Source organism: Chionomys nivalis, chromosome 24 (assembly GCF_950005125.1).
Source record: "Chionomys nivalis chromosome 24, mChiNiv1.1, whole genome shotgun sequence".
NCBI classification, from domain to species: Eukaryota; Metazoa; Chordata; class Mammalia; order Rodentia; family Cricetidae; genus Chionomys; species Chionomys nivalis.
In genome coordinates, this window is record NC_080109.1 from 31,494,098 (window position 1) to 31,511,326 (window position 17,229).

Here is a 17,229-nt window from a genome sequence, read left to right on the forward strand (position 1 = left end):
ACACGATGAACTTACCTTACTTTCCTATTAGGATCAGCTGAATAATTTTCAACAACTAACCAAGAAACTTCATGTTGCTAATGAGAACATAGAAATGGTAAGTGGAAATAACCATTTCCTGTCCCTGATTTTTACAAATTAGAGACTGTAACTATATTTATTTATACTTATTCGCAGCAAAGCAAAAATCATGTTATATTTATTAAAACATCTAGACAGTATCTTTTTTGATTTTCTTACATATTCAGTACCCTTTCAAGATATAACCAACAAGTATTTGAATTACATTCTAATCTAAAAACTATCTTAGATTATTATTGGCAAGGTCTCTTAAGAATAGAGTTGTCTAGACTGTCAAATCCTCAAAAGTAATGCACACATCTAATCTTTAGTGTTTCTTACTATACACAGCCAGAAATATTACAAGAATAGCATAAACCTTTGCTGAAGGAATGATTTGCTTCTTTAAAAGAAATTAAACTAAGAATGATCTGTAAATTAACTGTCAATATTAACCTTAACATATATAAATTCCCTTACATTTTCTAAAACAAATATAATTCGGGCTCTCAGTTCCACTTAGTCTCTATTAATTCTCTTATTTTCATTTTACTTTCTTTACCTCCTTGGAATTTTATTTTTTACTCATTGTTGAGTAATAGAATTATAGCACTCTGGGTGATCCCTCCCTTTGCTTTTCATTCTTCCCTAGTTACTCTGCTAATTCTTGTGAATACCTAAACAATAGCTATGCTTAAGAGTAATTATGTCATCAAAAGTAAGTCATCCCATTTTATTTCACTGTTTTATTATCCTTTAATCCAATTTCTCCTGCTTATGCTAACATTTAGGAACTTGTTTGTTTGTATTGTTTTTGAGACATAGACTTATACTGTAGCCTAGGCTGGCGTGCATTTACCAAGGCTAGCTTCAATCTCCTGACAGTCCTCTTGCCTCACTTTGATTGCAGACATGAGCCATCACACCTGTGCTTTCTAATCGTAGGTTGTTTATGTGGTTTTTGTTTTTTTGCTTCTTTTACAATATATTTCTGAAAAGTCTTAAAATTCAAGTTAAATGCTCCAAGACAAAAGGATTGCTGAGTTCTGTAACTAAGAGATGCTTTTAATAATATATTTCTACATGGAAACTAGTACTTTAACCTAATATAACAATTATTTATCATTTCTCCCAGTGTATCTTCCATAACTCTGGGAATTATATAAGCCTTTGATATTCCTACTGAAGATACATTACTGTTTTAATAACTCATAAATATTTTTAAGGAAAGTCATAGAAAAAGGATGTTTTGGTATTTATAGGATATATTAAATAAACCATTAAAGTAAAAGTCGTACCTTTAATTCCAGCATTTATGAGACAGAGACAAAGGCAAGCAGCTCTCTTTTCAGTTTAGGACCATGATTGTCTACATAATGAGATGAGACCCTGTCTTTATAAAAAGGAAAAATTTGTAGTGTCAGACCAGAACACTATATAATGTATATAGTGGATATCAGTTAACTACCAAGCAGTAAGACTGGCATGAAACAACTGTGTACAAATCAAAGAGCATTCAGAGCTTAGTTGCAAGAGCAAATCTGAATCAAGATCAAAACAAAAAGGAGCATGCCCAGCAGAAGTCAAGCAGTTCTCATTTTAAAAGGGGCTGGAGAGATGGCTCAGTGGTTAAGAGCACTGACTGCTCTTCCAGAGGTCCCAAGTTCAATTCCCAGTACCCACATGGCAGCTCACAACTGTCTGTAATTCCAGTTCCAGGGGACCCGACACCCATGGCAAATCACCAATGCACATAAATTAAATAAACAAATATTTATAAAAAAAAGTTTAAAAAAAAAAAGGTTGCTCACTAGGCTCCTGCAGATGCACAGTGAAATAATGAGTATGGTAAAGTTTGTTGTAGTGAAACTTGAGGAAGATGTCAAGAGCAGAAAAACCTGTCTCCTTTTCCCACAAACACATTGATTTAGCAACCCAGAACCCATTGAAAAGTTCCTGTCTCCCAGGAGAAGATGAAACCAGACCCAGTAAAACTAGTGAGTTGGTTTTGGTTTTTATTACAGGCATGGTTCCCTGTATAGCACCATAGTATGATATAATCAAAAATAAGACTCTGTAGCTCCCAGCCTCCTCCAAAGGAAATAGGAGATTGTCTCAGTCTCAAGAGATTGACTTCCATCTTGTTTGTCCTGGAGTTGTTACAATTCCCGGACAGTTTGGCCACTGTGCAGAGAATGATGGTGTGCTGCTGGGACTAGTACATGTCGTTGGCCGCTGTTACCATCTCATGAATGACAGCTCAGCTCTGACTTCCTCCTGCATGAAAGAATAGATCTTTGCATCCAGTACCCTATCTTCTTAGGGCTTTCCAGAAATATGTCAGTCTTACTAGCCTTGGTGCTCTGTCCAGCACAGTGTGGCTGCCTAAGGAAATGCCATAGGGGTTATGACATAGACTGATGCATGCCATAGTGCCTTGTCATAGAGCAAGTACACAAAAGCTATTGCTGCCACTCTCTCTAGGGGTGGGAAATAATCCATGGCACCTCCTAAACCTGTGACTAGCTAAGTGGTGGAGTCCTCTCTTCTAAGGCATCAGTCTTTGAAGTTCAGTAGGATTCCACTTTTCTTTCATCTCTGAAAACCAAAACAGTTGCCCAAAAACATGAAAAAACAAAGATGTTTCAAAGGAACCACATAAATCTTCAGAGATCAACCCTAAATAAAGGACATGTGTGTGTGTGTGTATGTATGTATATATGTATGTATGTATATACATGTACATATATATATATACGTGTGTATATACATATACATACATACATATATATGTATATGTATAGAGAGAGATTAGTTAGAGAATATAAAAGTAACTTATTAAGATCAGTGAGGTCAATGAAAAAATTCATGAAATATGAACTTTGGACGAAGAGAATGTATTTTTTAATTCCAAAGACTGTATACCAGCCTGACATTCACTTTAGGAGTTTAGATCAAGTGAAAAAATAAGATAATTTAAAGAGAGGAATTAAAATCTTAGTAAATCTAATAAAAAATAGAGAATCAGGAATTGAAGATAAGTTACAGAGCTAACTCCTGGTAGCAGTTAGAGATAATCTTTAAAAAATGTTTACCACAGTTTCAATAGCTGCAAAACTGAATAATTTTAAGGGCAAAAGAAAGAGCTAGGATTAAAAAAGCAAATAGAGATGTATAAAACATGCTCATTATAGAAGAAAATCTACAAAAAGATATGGCAATCCAAGAATAGGAACCATTAAGAGCTCCAAATAGGACCACAAATAATGTCTCCATGTCACATTGTAGTTAAATGCCAAGAGTACAGAAGAAAAAGAAAATACTGAAAGCTCTAAGAGCATAATCCCAAGTTGCTCCTAAAGACAAACTCATTAGCATTACATCAGACCTCTCCTTTCAGGAGAAGCTCTAAGCCAAGAAAACACGGGTAAGTAACTACCAACTAAGGTTATCAGCTCCAACCACGTTATTTAAAATCAATGGAGAAATAAAGACCTTCCAAGATGAACACAATTGAAAGCAACACATGCCAACTAAGCTAGCACTAAGGATTATATTTAAAAGATTCCAAAGTAGAAATGAGGAAAAGAGAATCATGAAACCTAAGAATAATTTTCATGAGGAAAGATGAACAAATAAGAATTAGGAATGAATCCTGCATGTTCCACTCAGGAAAAAAAAAAAAAAAAAAAAAAAAAACCACATCCTCTAGAATTAACAACAGCAAAAACTCATATGTGCAGTGCAGACTCAATTCAAAACTTATTAAACAGCTTGTAAATGTTTCTATATACTGACAAAGGGAACAGTCCATACAGAAAATGTAACTGCCATTTATATGTGTGCAACAAATATCGGTGTGCCCACTTTCCTAAATATTATCAGTAGATATAAAAGGATATAATAATAGTGGAAAATGTCAGTACCCCACTCAATATCAGTAGATAGATCATCCAGGTGGAAAAGTTAACACAAACTTCAGAGTGAAATTATACACTTAACAGGTATCCTTTAGACGAATAGCTACAGGTGATTGGAAGCAACTTAGAGAAGGATTTGTCTTGCCCAGAAATGAGCACCCTAAATGGTTATCCAATCACAAGTGCCCATCCTTAAAGAGACTGTACATAAGCCGGGCGGTGGTGGCGCACGCCTTTAATCCCAGCACTCGGGAGGCAGAGGCAGGCGGATCTCTGTGAGTTCGAGACCAGCCTGGTCTACAGAGCTAGTTCCAGGACAGGCTCCAAAGCCACAGAGAAACCCTGTCTCGAAAAACCAAAAAAAAAAAAAGAAGAGACTGTACATATAAGCAACAGTAAATAAAAACTCCTGATTGGCTCACATTTGAGACCATTAATTTTTTAAGAGATAATACAGGACAGAATATGGAAGGGGTAGAGAGAGGGAGAAAATATTGTTGTGTTTTAATTTTGAAAGGGATTATAGAGATGTAGAAGAGTAAAGGGGAGAACAGACAAATTATAACAAAAGGTGTAAATCTGATTGAAGCACTTTTTATACATGCAGATGTCATAGTGAAACCCATTATTTTATACAGATGAATATTCTTATAATCCTAACTCTGAAAGCAGTCAAAAGGATGGAAAGTTTGAGATCAGTCTGAGCTATATGACAAGACTCTATCAAGCTTTTTAAATTGACTTTAAAATAAAATAAATTGGGCCAGAAACATAAGTCAGCAGAAAAAAGTAGTGCTGCCAAAACTAAAGACTTGAATCTAATTCCTGAGACCCACGTGGTAGAAAGAGAGAGCTGATTCTCACAAGTTGGCTTTTGACCTCCAAGTGCTGTGACATGTGCCTTCCTTCAATAACTATATGTAATTTTCAGTTTTCAGTTTTTTAAGAATAAATCAGATAAATTAGCCGTGTTTCTGGAATATAATTCCAGTGATAGAGATAGGTTTTTGTCCCACCTGTGAACACAAGGTTTTGCATTATTTATACCTCAGTACCATCAATATTGATAGACTGTTCTACAAGAGTCAACATTCGTCCCATAACCTATAGCATTTTCAGTTTCCTGCACCTGAAGATGAATAAAAGATCAGCCAGAGAAAGCCCTCAGACAGGAATTCAGGGCCAGGTAGTTTAGAAGGATCCATGGAAGTAAAGGTAAGAAAGGAAGAACCAAGGTTACATTTTAACCTCAAAAAAAACATAGTAATTATGGATCTTTTTTTTTACTTAGATGCTTTATGTCGCCTTTGAAAATACAGTTCTAAATACTGCACTAATACTGAATGTTTCTGATTTGTTCTTACGGCAGACTAACCAACACTTCCTGAAAACGGTAACTGAACAAAACATGGAGATCGAGAAACTTCGAAAACATCTTAGGTATTTTCAGGCATGATATTTATTATTAATGTTTTTATTATTAATGATATTCATTCAGGGAAACTTCCTTATATTTCCATAGATTTTCCTATCTTTTTTCTCCCTCCCTTTTATTAAACCTTTACCAGAAACATTCTGTGTATATGAGCATCAGCCATGGGAAGAGACTGAAAGCAGTCAGTCCAGTGGTGACTCTACCATGTATGTGAAGGGATCGTAAGCCAGTGCTACAATAGAAAACTAACTCCTAGAAAAGTGTTCTGCCTGTCTTTATCTTTCATTGGACTCTGCCTGAGGAGCAGGAGCTCAAAACCTGTTGTTTCTTAGCAGATAGTCACAGGAAGTACCAGTAGGGAATGGGGAACAGAGATTGGGAAGAGAAGATAAGCCATCGACTTCCTGTCCTTCTTTTCTTTCTGTTTTTATGATAGAACTTCAAACTAAAAGCAGTTTCCGAAAGAAGGGCTTTCTTTTATATGCTTACCCTTCCGTTGCACTGCCCATCACTGGGAAGACAGGGCAGGAAGTATTGCAGAGACCATGGAGGAATGGTGCTTACTGACTCTGTCTCTGGCTTGCTCAACTACCTTTCTTACATAGCCAGGGCCAACTGCCCAGAAATGGCACTGCCCATGGTGGACTGGGTCCTCCCACATCAGTATTAAAAAAGAGAAACTCCCCACCCCCAGATTTGTGTAAGGCCAGTCTGGTGGAGGCAATTCCTTTGTTTTCCCTCTTCTCAAATGACTCTTAAATTATATCACAGTTAACTGAAAAACAGACAACGTAAAAGCAGTGAGCACATTTGTCATCCATGGAACACTGCACTTACGAGGAGGAATAAAGGGTTTGAGGTGGGTTTGGGCATGGAGGAGTGACATTGCTGTGGATCAGACCCAGAGCATTGCAGATGCTAGGCAGATCCTCTCACTGAGCTACACACTCAGCCCAAACAATATGTAAAATTAAAAAAAAAAGAAAACAGATTTCAAGATGAGTTTTTTATATCATCTAGATTTTTCTAATTTATTGTAATATAAACTCAGAATATTCACTGGTAATTATCTGGAACTTATTGAAAACTGCTGTAATGTAATGTCCCCCTTCCATCTCTGGTTTTGACAAGCCTTTGACTAGTTTGGCTAAGGACTGCCGTTTGTCAGTTCACTTGTCCTTTTCAAAGAACCCACTCTGTTTCATAATCTTTGTGTTGTTTTCTTAGTTTTTCATTTCATGAATTTAAACTCTGGTCTTTATCATTTGTTTCCTTGTGCAGATTTGGTTTGTTTTGCCTTCTTTTTGACAAAGATATTTAAACAAGTACAACAAAATAAATAGGTAAGAAATTAGGAACCCCTTCAAAAAGCTTAAATGATAGTGACTAGGGAGGTGATTCAGTGGCTAAGATTTGGACGCATGTGAGCGTAAATTCAGATCCTAGCAGAGATATAAAAAGCTAAGCATAGCTGTGCATGACTACAACGTCAGCACTGGAGTGGAAAAAGAGGAAAATTGATACACTTTGAGGCCTTTACCCTAGCTGAGAAAATGGGGACCTTGCTTTCTGTGAGAAACCAAGAATAAAGCAGGGAGCAATAAAGGAAAAGACTTGATGGTCTCCTCTGGCCTCTACACGTGCATGTGCATGGGGCAAATATATCTATGTACACACATAAGCAAACACATGGCATCTTACGTAGATAAGTAAAATTGAAGAAATAGAAATTTCTTGCAATGATGGATTAAGAAATCTCAGCAAAGAAACAGAAAATCTAAAAACAAAACAAAATTGAGAACTACTACACCACAATTAGAAACTTCAATTCTTTCATAAGAACATTTTCCCCATATCTTTATATTTCAAAGTAATGTAAGTTAGAATAATTTGTCTAAAAGAGTGTGTTGTTATGAGACAGAGATTGAAAGAGGCATAGTAAAGTGTCCTTGATAAATAGTAAAATGTCAATTACCATGGGAAAAATCTTATTGTTATTTTTAAGGGTGAGATTGATCAAATAAAACAAAGTGGAATATATTCATGGAAGTGTACTATATCAGCATTAACATTATAAGTCAGTCAATAGGGAACTATCATGTTGGGAATAGTTCCTATATATAAGAAAGTTTTATGAGAGTTTTTCCTTCCTCATTTATTTTTATATAGGTTTATGGGTTTAATATCTAAATTGAGAAACAAGACTCCAGAGTTTTTTTTTAAATAAGATAATCTAAATATTTCTACTGTTATTTCAGCCATTGTGTCTCTACATTTACTGGCCTATTCCTCTGGTTGTGGCCTGGCCATGAAGGCTGCAGCTCGGTGGGAATTGTGTTCCTGCAGTCACAGGCCCTGTCGCTGCCGCTAAAGGTAGCTTTAACTAAATCTCTGTTGCTCTCGTTATAAAGACAACTGGAGATTCAAAGGCTAGGGCGAAAACCAGCAAACTCGGAGAGGTGAACTAGCAACAAGCTAATCTCTCCTCGCTGGTGTCTCCCAAAGAGAGCACCACTCCAAATCCCTTCCAACAAGTACCTGTGTGTCTTTCTAACTCTTCCAGATGCCCTCTTATTCCTTATGATTAATTTCTGTCAACTAGTTGCTAACTCAGCCTCCTGATCCAAGGTTAATTTTATTTAATTAATACAAATACAAACTCGGGCTTCACGGTATGATTGAATATCCCCAAACAGCAGGCAGCCTAACTTGTTCATCACCAAGGGAACTGTAGGTAAAATATAATAATTAGGTGTATGGAAAACTAGGCATCAACAGCAAGCATTGGTGTATTTCATATAAATAGTTAATAAAATCCAAAACATAGATCTAGAAAATAATGTTGACATTACACAGGTAGGGATCTTTAGTATAAAAACATGCACTAATAGCATCTATGGCATGAACTTCCAAAACAAGAGGGTCCACCAAACACAACTGAAAGCTTTGTCATGACAGTTGAAAACAATGAGTCATCTAACAGTGTGCTTAACTCTGAATTCAAGGCCCAGAAAAGATTGCAAGGAAAAGATTATCTGTAGCATATAGAGGATGACTGAGAGTGTAGAGATAGATCCTGGATGAAAGATGAGTCAGGAAACTGATTGATGATGACCTGCAGTCATGTACTGAGAAATAAAGTGGATCTGGAAGATCCCTTGTTGAAAGGGAAAATGGGAGAAGTGGGGACCAGAGGTCAAGGTAAACTATTAGTAGTTGAAGTGGCAGACATCGTCTTAATGGCCTTTTCTCCTAACTTCTTAATGTTATTTAAAAAAAAAAAAAACCAACCAAAGGCTTGAACTGTCTCACCCAGGGTTTCCCAACAGATTCAAGGAAGAGCCAAGTTGGAACTCATATCTTTTCATTGCTAATCTTAGTGAGCTGCTAACCCTGGCTTTCTGACAGTATTCACAGCCATAAAGAATCCAGAATGAGAGTTGATTGGAAAAGAAAGGATGATGAGTGGGTTTGTTGATTTTTGACATCTGTGTGGAAGATTCATTTGGGTTTTGGACATTTGGTGTAAAGACTATAAGATTAAGTGAGTTGAGAATGATAATGCTAGTTGTGGTTATCTGAAGCCTAAAAGGTCTTGAATGTTGCACTGTCCGTAAGCAATTTTGCCATAATATTTACCAATGGTATTCTATAGCTCAACATTAAGCAGTTCAGAGCTGTATACATAACGCTATTCCTGCTTTTGCTGCCACAGATTTGAAGGAACAGAAGGATAAGCAGATGCTTCTTTGAGGGAAAGGATGTTGCTTTCAAGTTTGACAGATTCTGAATGATGGGCATATTGACATTACCAAAATTCAGTTTTGAAATGCTCTATAATGCCATGCCAAGAAAAAGTAAATTAGAAATTCTTTAAACACATTTGTACTTACACTGAAACATAGTTTCATTTGTTGTCTGATAGTATGATTCCAAAAACTAAAATCATGTGAATATATAATTAAAGCTTCTTTTGTTTTCCTTTTTGAGAGTTTTGGTGATACTCTGCCATAGCAAATGAAACGATTCAGGGTGTTTTCTCACAGCCTTCATTCACTGGCCGTCCTTAGCCCTCCAGTGTAAAGTGCTCAAGGTCACTTTGCTGTTTCTCAAAAACCTCTTGCTTCCTTCTCTTTGCCTTTTGATTATTATTCTTTCTCGGAAACATGTGTACTCTCTCTGGCTACACTTGCTTTCTGCAGGAAGGTGTTCTTCATTACACCAGAATTTTACCTTTTTTCTTGCAATTTCATTTAATTGAAATTTTATGTTATTTTTCTGTAGGTGCTTTTTTATTTCATTATATTTGCTTAGTAGCAAATATACTGAGCATAGTAAGCTCAAATTCTGCAGGTTGGATATGTCTTTGAAAGAAAGGGAGCCAAACATGGTGGCACACACCTTTAATTGCAGCACTGGGGAGGCAGACAAACAGATCTCTGAGTCTGAGACCAGCCTGGACTACATATTAAGTTCTAATAGTGAGATCTTATCTTAAAATGTATATATTGTCATTTGAGTGTGTCTTTTAGGAATGATGGATTTTATCGGTGTAAAAGAATTTGCTCAAAAGATGGCCTGAGTCTAGCATATGTCAGACACTGACATGAAATGATATGACCAAATTTTATTTTTGAAAGAATATTTTTGTAATATAATTCTTTATTGATTCTTTGGGAAATTTCACATCATTCACTCCAATCCTGCTCACCTTCAAGTCCCGCTATATCTTCCCTTCACTCCTGCAGCATCTCTCCCCAAATGAAACCCCCCCAAAATTAATTCAAAACAAAAAATCTCCCTCGCTCCTCCATTTTTCCCACCTCTCCAGCACTTATTCATTCATCCTAGTGACCTTGGCAGCTGTGGTGTGTTACCGCAGTATATCCATCCACAGACATTCCTTGCAGTGAGTCATTGAACTGGTTCAAGACCTCTGGCTCTGGCACACCATCATCAATGGAACCTCACCAAAACCCTTCTCAGATACTCTGCTATTGCCCTGAGTCATGGGGATCCTGCAGCTGTCATTCTGCACAGTCAATCCCTTCATGTATAGATGGGCTAGATGTTAGAGTGGACCAACCCACAGCCCAGGAAGTGGGTCTGGTGGTAGAGAAGCTGGTCAGTCCTGGCCACAGGGACTGCCTCCCCTCAGGCAAGAGGTGGAGCCAGCTTTCCTGTGCCCTGGCGAGGGGTGCATCCATCTCTCCATGGTGGGGAGGGCCAGCTCTCCTGCTGCAGCTCCAAAGAGGAGCAGGCCCAGTGACAGGCCCAGGCCAGAGCTCAGCTTGGCAAACAGATTTCAACATGCATAATTCCTATGTCATCCTGTGGTAACATAGGCTGTGAACATCAACACAGACCCCAGTTGCAGCAGTACCACAGACCCAGAAATGGCCCTTGGCAGCAGCTTGGGCCCAGATGTCTCCATGGCCCCATTGGCGGCACAGGCCACCCAGATCAGTATGGCCCTGGTGGCCGCATGGCCCTGAGACTCTAACGTGGTCTCAGATGGCTGACCAGACTCCAGACATCTACACAGCCCTTATTGGTAACAGGAGCTACAGACATTAGCTCAGACCTTTGGCAGCAGCCTGGGGCCCATGGGTCTTTCACCCACCTGGACTAAGTGGCACCAGACTGGACTTTACGGACCCAGGCTGGCCTATGGGTGTCTTTGAAGGAATATTTTAAGGAAAGCACAACAAAACAAAAGGAGATAAGAATTAAAGCAATTTTAAGTAACTTTATTTAAAATAATTTTAATTAACTATGGATTTAACTTGGTGTTAAGATATGTGCCTAGCTTGTTCGGTGCCCTACATCTGGTCTCCAAATAATAATTATTTTTAATTAATTTTAGCCACTCATTAAAACATTGATATTATTTTTACACGAGGAATGTGTAATTTTCTAATCAGTGTTGATTGAGAATTTGGAGCTAGGTATATAATTCAGTGTTAGGGTTCTTATTTGACACATGCAAAGCCTTGAGTTTACTCCTTTGTATCACTCCCAATAATTATTGTAGATTTAACTATATAACATGGTTTCTGAACCAGAAAAGGTACTTATAAATTTGTGGGTTATGTGAGATGATCCTCCTCAATTGTTTGACCATCGCATCCCTGACTCTTCAGTAGTTTCTATGAGTGGGATACCATTAAGTTTTTCTTAACTCATTGTACTGTAGATTATCTCCGTCCAAGTGGTCAGAGGGCCTTAAAACACAATGGACTGTAGATTGAGCTTATTGCTCTATCTCCCAACCCTTTTTTTTCTGTTTGTAGATAGTGCCATCCAGTCGCTGATTGAGAAGAGCAGGAGGCATCATACTCTGTTACGTTTCCCAGCTCTACGTTTAAAGGGTCTCGCTTTCTTACCGCTGTGTCGGCACTGCCCTCGCTGCCTCTCCCATGTGAGCCACTGCAGAAAGCCCTCTGACTCTCCATTTCCCTCCCCTTTTCTGTCCTTTTCTTAAAATACTCTTTCAAAAGAATTTTTGATGCTGCTGCTTCATGTCAGTGACTGCCCAGAATGACAGTCTTCTGTGGCCTGACCGCAGGCCACTCCTCATTTCAGCTTCTGAACTAGTTTCACTTTTCCAAACAAGCCATATTGTAGCTTGTTTTGCTCAAGTTGTTAAGATTGTCTAAAATTCCTTTCTTTAAAAAATGTCCTCCCAGTTTTAAAAGTTCAGCTCAAGTGTCACGTAATTTTAGATAACTTTTTCTAAATCTTTTTATTCCCATTCAAAGCTCAATGTGCTTCCTCTGTAGTAGAGTTGTAGGAATGTTGGTCTGTTATAGTATTATTAACACTTTATTGTATGTAATTTGTCTATTTTCGTCTCGCCAACTTGTAGGGTCCATGAAAGATGATAAGAAAATATTCTGAGTGATTAACTTATCAAGTTAAATAACTGAATTGTCCTTTGTTGAAATGATAAAATAAACTAATCTATTTTTATGGGTTTTCTACTCATGTCCCTTGCTCTAGAATCTTTCAGAGGTACAACTGCTTTCTTAGGGTTTCATTATTCAAAAAATCTTTGTATTATATGCTATATTCAGCTACTCAGGAATGGATGACTACATAGTGGTGTGATTGCCAAATGAGCACACCTGATCAATCATTTTGATGTAGTAAACAAAAACATTGTACCATTCATATCAGAAAACATTCCTTTTTCTATTACAGATCCAGCCTTTAAGCTGTATTGCTTATATCTATTTTATTACCAATAATATCAAAACTTAAGTAAGTGACAAAGGTAAATGCTTAGTGCTATCAATATTTAAGTAAAATCCAAGACATTTTAAAACTGATCATGAAATCATTTATAAATGAATAGTTTTATTGAAGATCATAAGAACTGATGATATAAAATGCAGTTCTTGATCTCGTGCTATCATATTGAATGTAATATATAAATTACATAAATTGAAGTTTATGTATATTCATTGTGTTCATTTCAAGACATTTTTACAAATGCATACTTTTTTCCCAAATGTATGTGTGCCAGTAACTTTTATATACCACTTATTTTTAAAATGTACTTTTGCCAGGTAATGGTTTTATTTTAACTGAGATAACAGATTTTTCTCAGATGTTTCATGTTTCAATTTGAATAATATTGTGTCTTCTATTATAAAATGCTGTGGGAATCTGGAATTCATGTACCACTAGTTTTGATTCATCGTGTCTCTTGGAATCTCTCCTATGTGAGAAATGGCCTTGAGCAGATGTGCTTAGTCATAGAATTGCCAGACAGCTCCTTATGTGTTGGCAGCTAGCTTCCTGAGCATAGAAAACGAAAACAGGTTCTAGGCTGAGGATAGAGCTTGCCTGCCATTTCTCTGTCTCTTCATGATATTTAACCTTAATGTTATCTAAGGGATGGCTATATTATACGTTTTCTTTAAAATTTTATTTTTCTTTCACTTTGAAGAACAATGACTATTCCATTTTACTTGTAGAATACATGCATGAGTCATGAGTAGACCTTGGCAGTAACTAATATTAAGATTTCTTGTTTCAGGAGTTGGACAAAGGGAAAATAAAAATATACAGTGTTATCCATAAGTTCTAAATCTACTAAGAAATGACTGGTTATTTAAGAATGTTTTACTGATATTTAAAACTGTCTTTGGCAAATATTCTGCAGTTTTGCAGCTATTTCGGTTGTGCTTTGGTCTGGTATGCTGTGTGAGAAGCATAGACTGTGTGCTCTGCCCTGCGCTTACATTTTGTTCCTACATCGCCTTAGTCCAGTTCAGCTGATTGGCAAGATCATAGAGTGAAATAGGTTATTTCTTTATAGTTCAAGAAGATGGCAAGGCCAAGATCAAGACACCAGCAGGTTCGATGTCCACGAGGGCTCTGGTTTACAAATTGCACCTTCTTGGTGCGTCTTCATATGGTGGAAGGTGCTCCACTACCACCTCATCCCCTCCCAGAGCATCCCACCTCCTGATACCATCACCTGAGATTGTCTCAGGGCTGGACTGTCACTGGATTTTAGCATGTAGGTTGTGAGAGCACGGGGACATTCAGACAAGCAGCTGTTTACTGGTGGGGGGTTTTGAAAAGTTGCTAATTGCATGAAGCTTAGTTTCTTCATCTCCAGTGGGTCTAACACTGTCTTAGAAGGTCATCCATTCTCCTTTAGCATCCGATCTATCTAGGTAGGAAGTATTTTCTCATAGCATTTCTATAACTATGCCTTGTATTCCTAAATGTTAGTTCCCTTTTGCAAGGATCTTTTGAATCCTCCTATGTCAGAACTTGCTGACAATTCTCGAGTTATAGTTTTCCTCTTCCATCCCCTAAAATTACTTTGAAGAATCTATTTTACTTACTGTAGAATTTCCTCTTCTATTTTGTATTTGTTTCTGATTTTCTTCTCTGACCTTTGGGGCCACTTCTCAGCCGCCTTTATCTTCCTGATGTCCTCATCTGACCCACTGAAAATAGATATTTCTTAAATTTCTATTGCTTTTACTCAGTTCCTCCTTTCTTAAAGTCTATCCTACCCAAATTCATTAATATCAAAATATTAATATCAAAAATAATGTTTCCCAAATACATATATTTTGTGTTGGTCCACCTGTTGATCTCAAAACTTGAATTACTAGGTCAGCTATTTGGGGTTTTTATTGTTTTACCAGGGTCTTGCTTGGTAGCCCCAAATTGACCTAGGTTGGCATCCCAATTTGTTATCTTCTGGTCTCAGCCTCCTGTGTGCTGGGATTATATTCTTGTACCATCTTACCTAACTAAACTTTGTATTTTTCTATAGCAGTTACTCTGCTTCTGGGGAGAAAGAATATTTTATTTTAGGGAGCAAAGGAGATTGCTCAGTTAGTAAAGTCTTCCTATGCAAGCATGAGAAAATCCTTATAAAACAGACAGATAGGCAGGGTGCTATATTCCAGTGCTGGGAAGATAAAGACGGGGATCCCGAGGCTCACTGGCCAGCCAGTCCAGCCTAATAGGAGAGGCCCAATACTTCGATAGTAGTAAATTGTGTGTGTGTGTTTTATTAAGGCTTCCAAAAATCATTACTCTAGGATTGTCCATACATGAACAGTGAATGAGTAAAACATGAAGACACAGCAATGCTTATAGGTGATGTTTTCATCTTCTGCTTTGCATGCGTTTATTTGAGTTGCATTCCATCTTCTGTGAGCTCATAGTTCCACAAGGAAGAATCCATGTAGTATTAATTTTAATGCAATGTAATCTGTTAATATACAAGAAATTATTATTATAAGGATTGCAACTGGGATATGTAGACAAAAACCAATGAAAACTTAACAAGGGAAAACTTTTAATTTGGTAAATGCTGAAAAATTAGGAAAAGAGGGAGAAACTTATGCAATAAAAATGGAAAAAGAGTGTCCTCAGGAAGCACACGTCTTGTATGTTCTCTGTTAAACCTCAGCAGAGTACATGGGAGGAACTTCCAGCAGATGAGACTTTGGGGCTGACTGATAGTGACCCTTTTTCCATATACAGCAGTATAAAATTTTATTCAAAAATAATGAAAATAAAACTTTCCATTTTGACTGAGAAATCTAGAAATAAATTTTAAGGTGGAATTTTAAGCCTGAAGCTGGGCCTGGTGGCCCCTGCCTGTAATCTCAACACTTGAGGGTAGGGAACAGAAGCCAGGGATCGTTGTTCAGACCAGCTTCGGGCCTTTAAATCCTGTCTCAATAAAACACAAGAGGAGTTTGGGGAATCAGTCCTTAGAAGTGATAATGGTGCTAAAGGTTGAGCCATGAAAACAGAGAGGAATATGTACTTGACAACTTGCCTGATTACTTAAAATCAGATCAAAATAAGGAAAAGATCTATTAATAAGAGAATTTTTGTTCTCACGACAGTTGGTCGGGCGGTTCATCACTAGTAGTAACAGCGCTGGGCTCAGGATGCCAGTGCTCCGCATGCTGCGATTCTCCCAGCAGATGTTTGCAGTCTTACATTTAATTAGAGTTTACTGGGCACTTTAATGTACCTTACTTTTACTTGTCCAATGACTCATGAAACAAATAGAAAAAGCAACATTATAATCTTTCTGAAGGTAAGAAACTAAATTGCTATGAGTATTCAGATTTTACCCAGTTTTGTAATCATTGCTCCAGGGGCTGATAGACATTCAAGCTTTAAGTTCATTCTCACAGAAGCCAATCAGTAGTATTTTTCTAATTAGATAATTGAAGAAAGTATAAATATAGTTAAATTCTTACTATACTGAAATTCTCATTTAACGATGATCAAATTGTTCTTAATTAAATGCATAAGATTGTTTATACATTAAATGTAATTTGTCCAAATACAGTATTCTTCATTATATCCTTCTAGAAGTAGCTATATTTTTCCTATTTGCTTTTACATGTATTTTATTAGCAATAAGAAAATGATTCCAAATTTACCTTTGGGATCCATTTTTAGTTACATAAACATTGGTAATGATTTTACGAAATTTTGAACTTTCTAACATAACATACGAATTTTCTTTCTTTTTCAGGCAAGCCAAGTTAGATCTGAGAGTTGCAGTCACGAAAGTGGAAGAGTTAACTAAAGTGACTGAAGGTCTTCAAGAACAGATGCTGAAGAAGGTATAACCTTGGAAAACACTTATTTCCATTGACTGAAGCATAGTATGTTAAAACATCATAGTGTGAACAGATCATTAAAATGCAATTTATAGTCAAGTTTTTTGTAACTTATCCTATGCAGATGGAAGATAAACATCTAAAACCATAGTGTATATTGTTTATTAAAGTTTTTGTCGTCTTAACAGGCTAATAAATCATAGAGAACTTTAAGAAAGATATTGAGGAAATGCCAGGCTTTTGATTTAGAAGGATATTATCCTTAAAATTCTGATAGTTATTACTGTACGATATCTAAGCCTGATTTCTTAGAAGTTGATTGTAGATTTCCTGTAGTGATAGAGTAGAATAGAGAAGCATAAGAGCTCTCCCACAGATAATTTTTTTCCAAGCTTGGAAAACATAAAATAGAAACAAAAAAGTAAGAATTCCTGAATTTTGGATTTCCAGCCTGATGTTTCTTCCATTTGACTTTTCAAAAAATAGCTTTATAGTGGATTAAGCACTCAAACCCAAAGATTAGGCCTGCAAGAGCCATTGGCCATTTTAAAAGGACACGCTGACCACAAGAAGACCATGAAAGGAAAAGAAACCATTCCTCTTAGTACAGATTCTTATTAATCTTTTGCCTGATAGCCAGGTTTCACATATGGACAGTCGAGAACAGACTGAAACCTCACTCAGTGAT

At 37.0% G+C, this 17,229-nt stretch overlaps 1 protein-coding gene across 2 annotated transcripts in view; it reads left to right on the forward strand.

The window, feature by feature from the left end:
• Positions 1-17,229, forward strand: part of Sclt1 (sodium channel and clathrin linker 1) — a 99,939-nt gene that overhangs the window by 31,468 nt on the left and 51,242 nt on the right. For both annotated transcript variants that reach the window (XR_009056279.1, XM_057756971.1), the window contains exons 8-10: positions 32-97; positions 5,350-5,420; positions 16,454-16,544. Coding sequence is in view for 1 of the 2 variants with exons in the window: in XM_057756971.1 (XP_057612954.1) it covers positions 32-97; positions 5,350-5,420; positions 16,454-16,544 (228 nt within the window). In the remaining variant the exon portion in view is untranslated. The remainder of the gene's footprint in view (positions 1-31; positions 98-5,349; positions 5,421-16,453; positions 16,545-17,229) is intronic.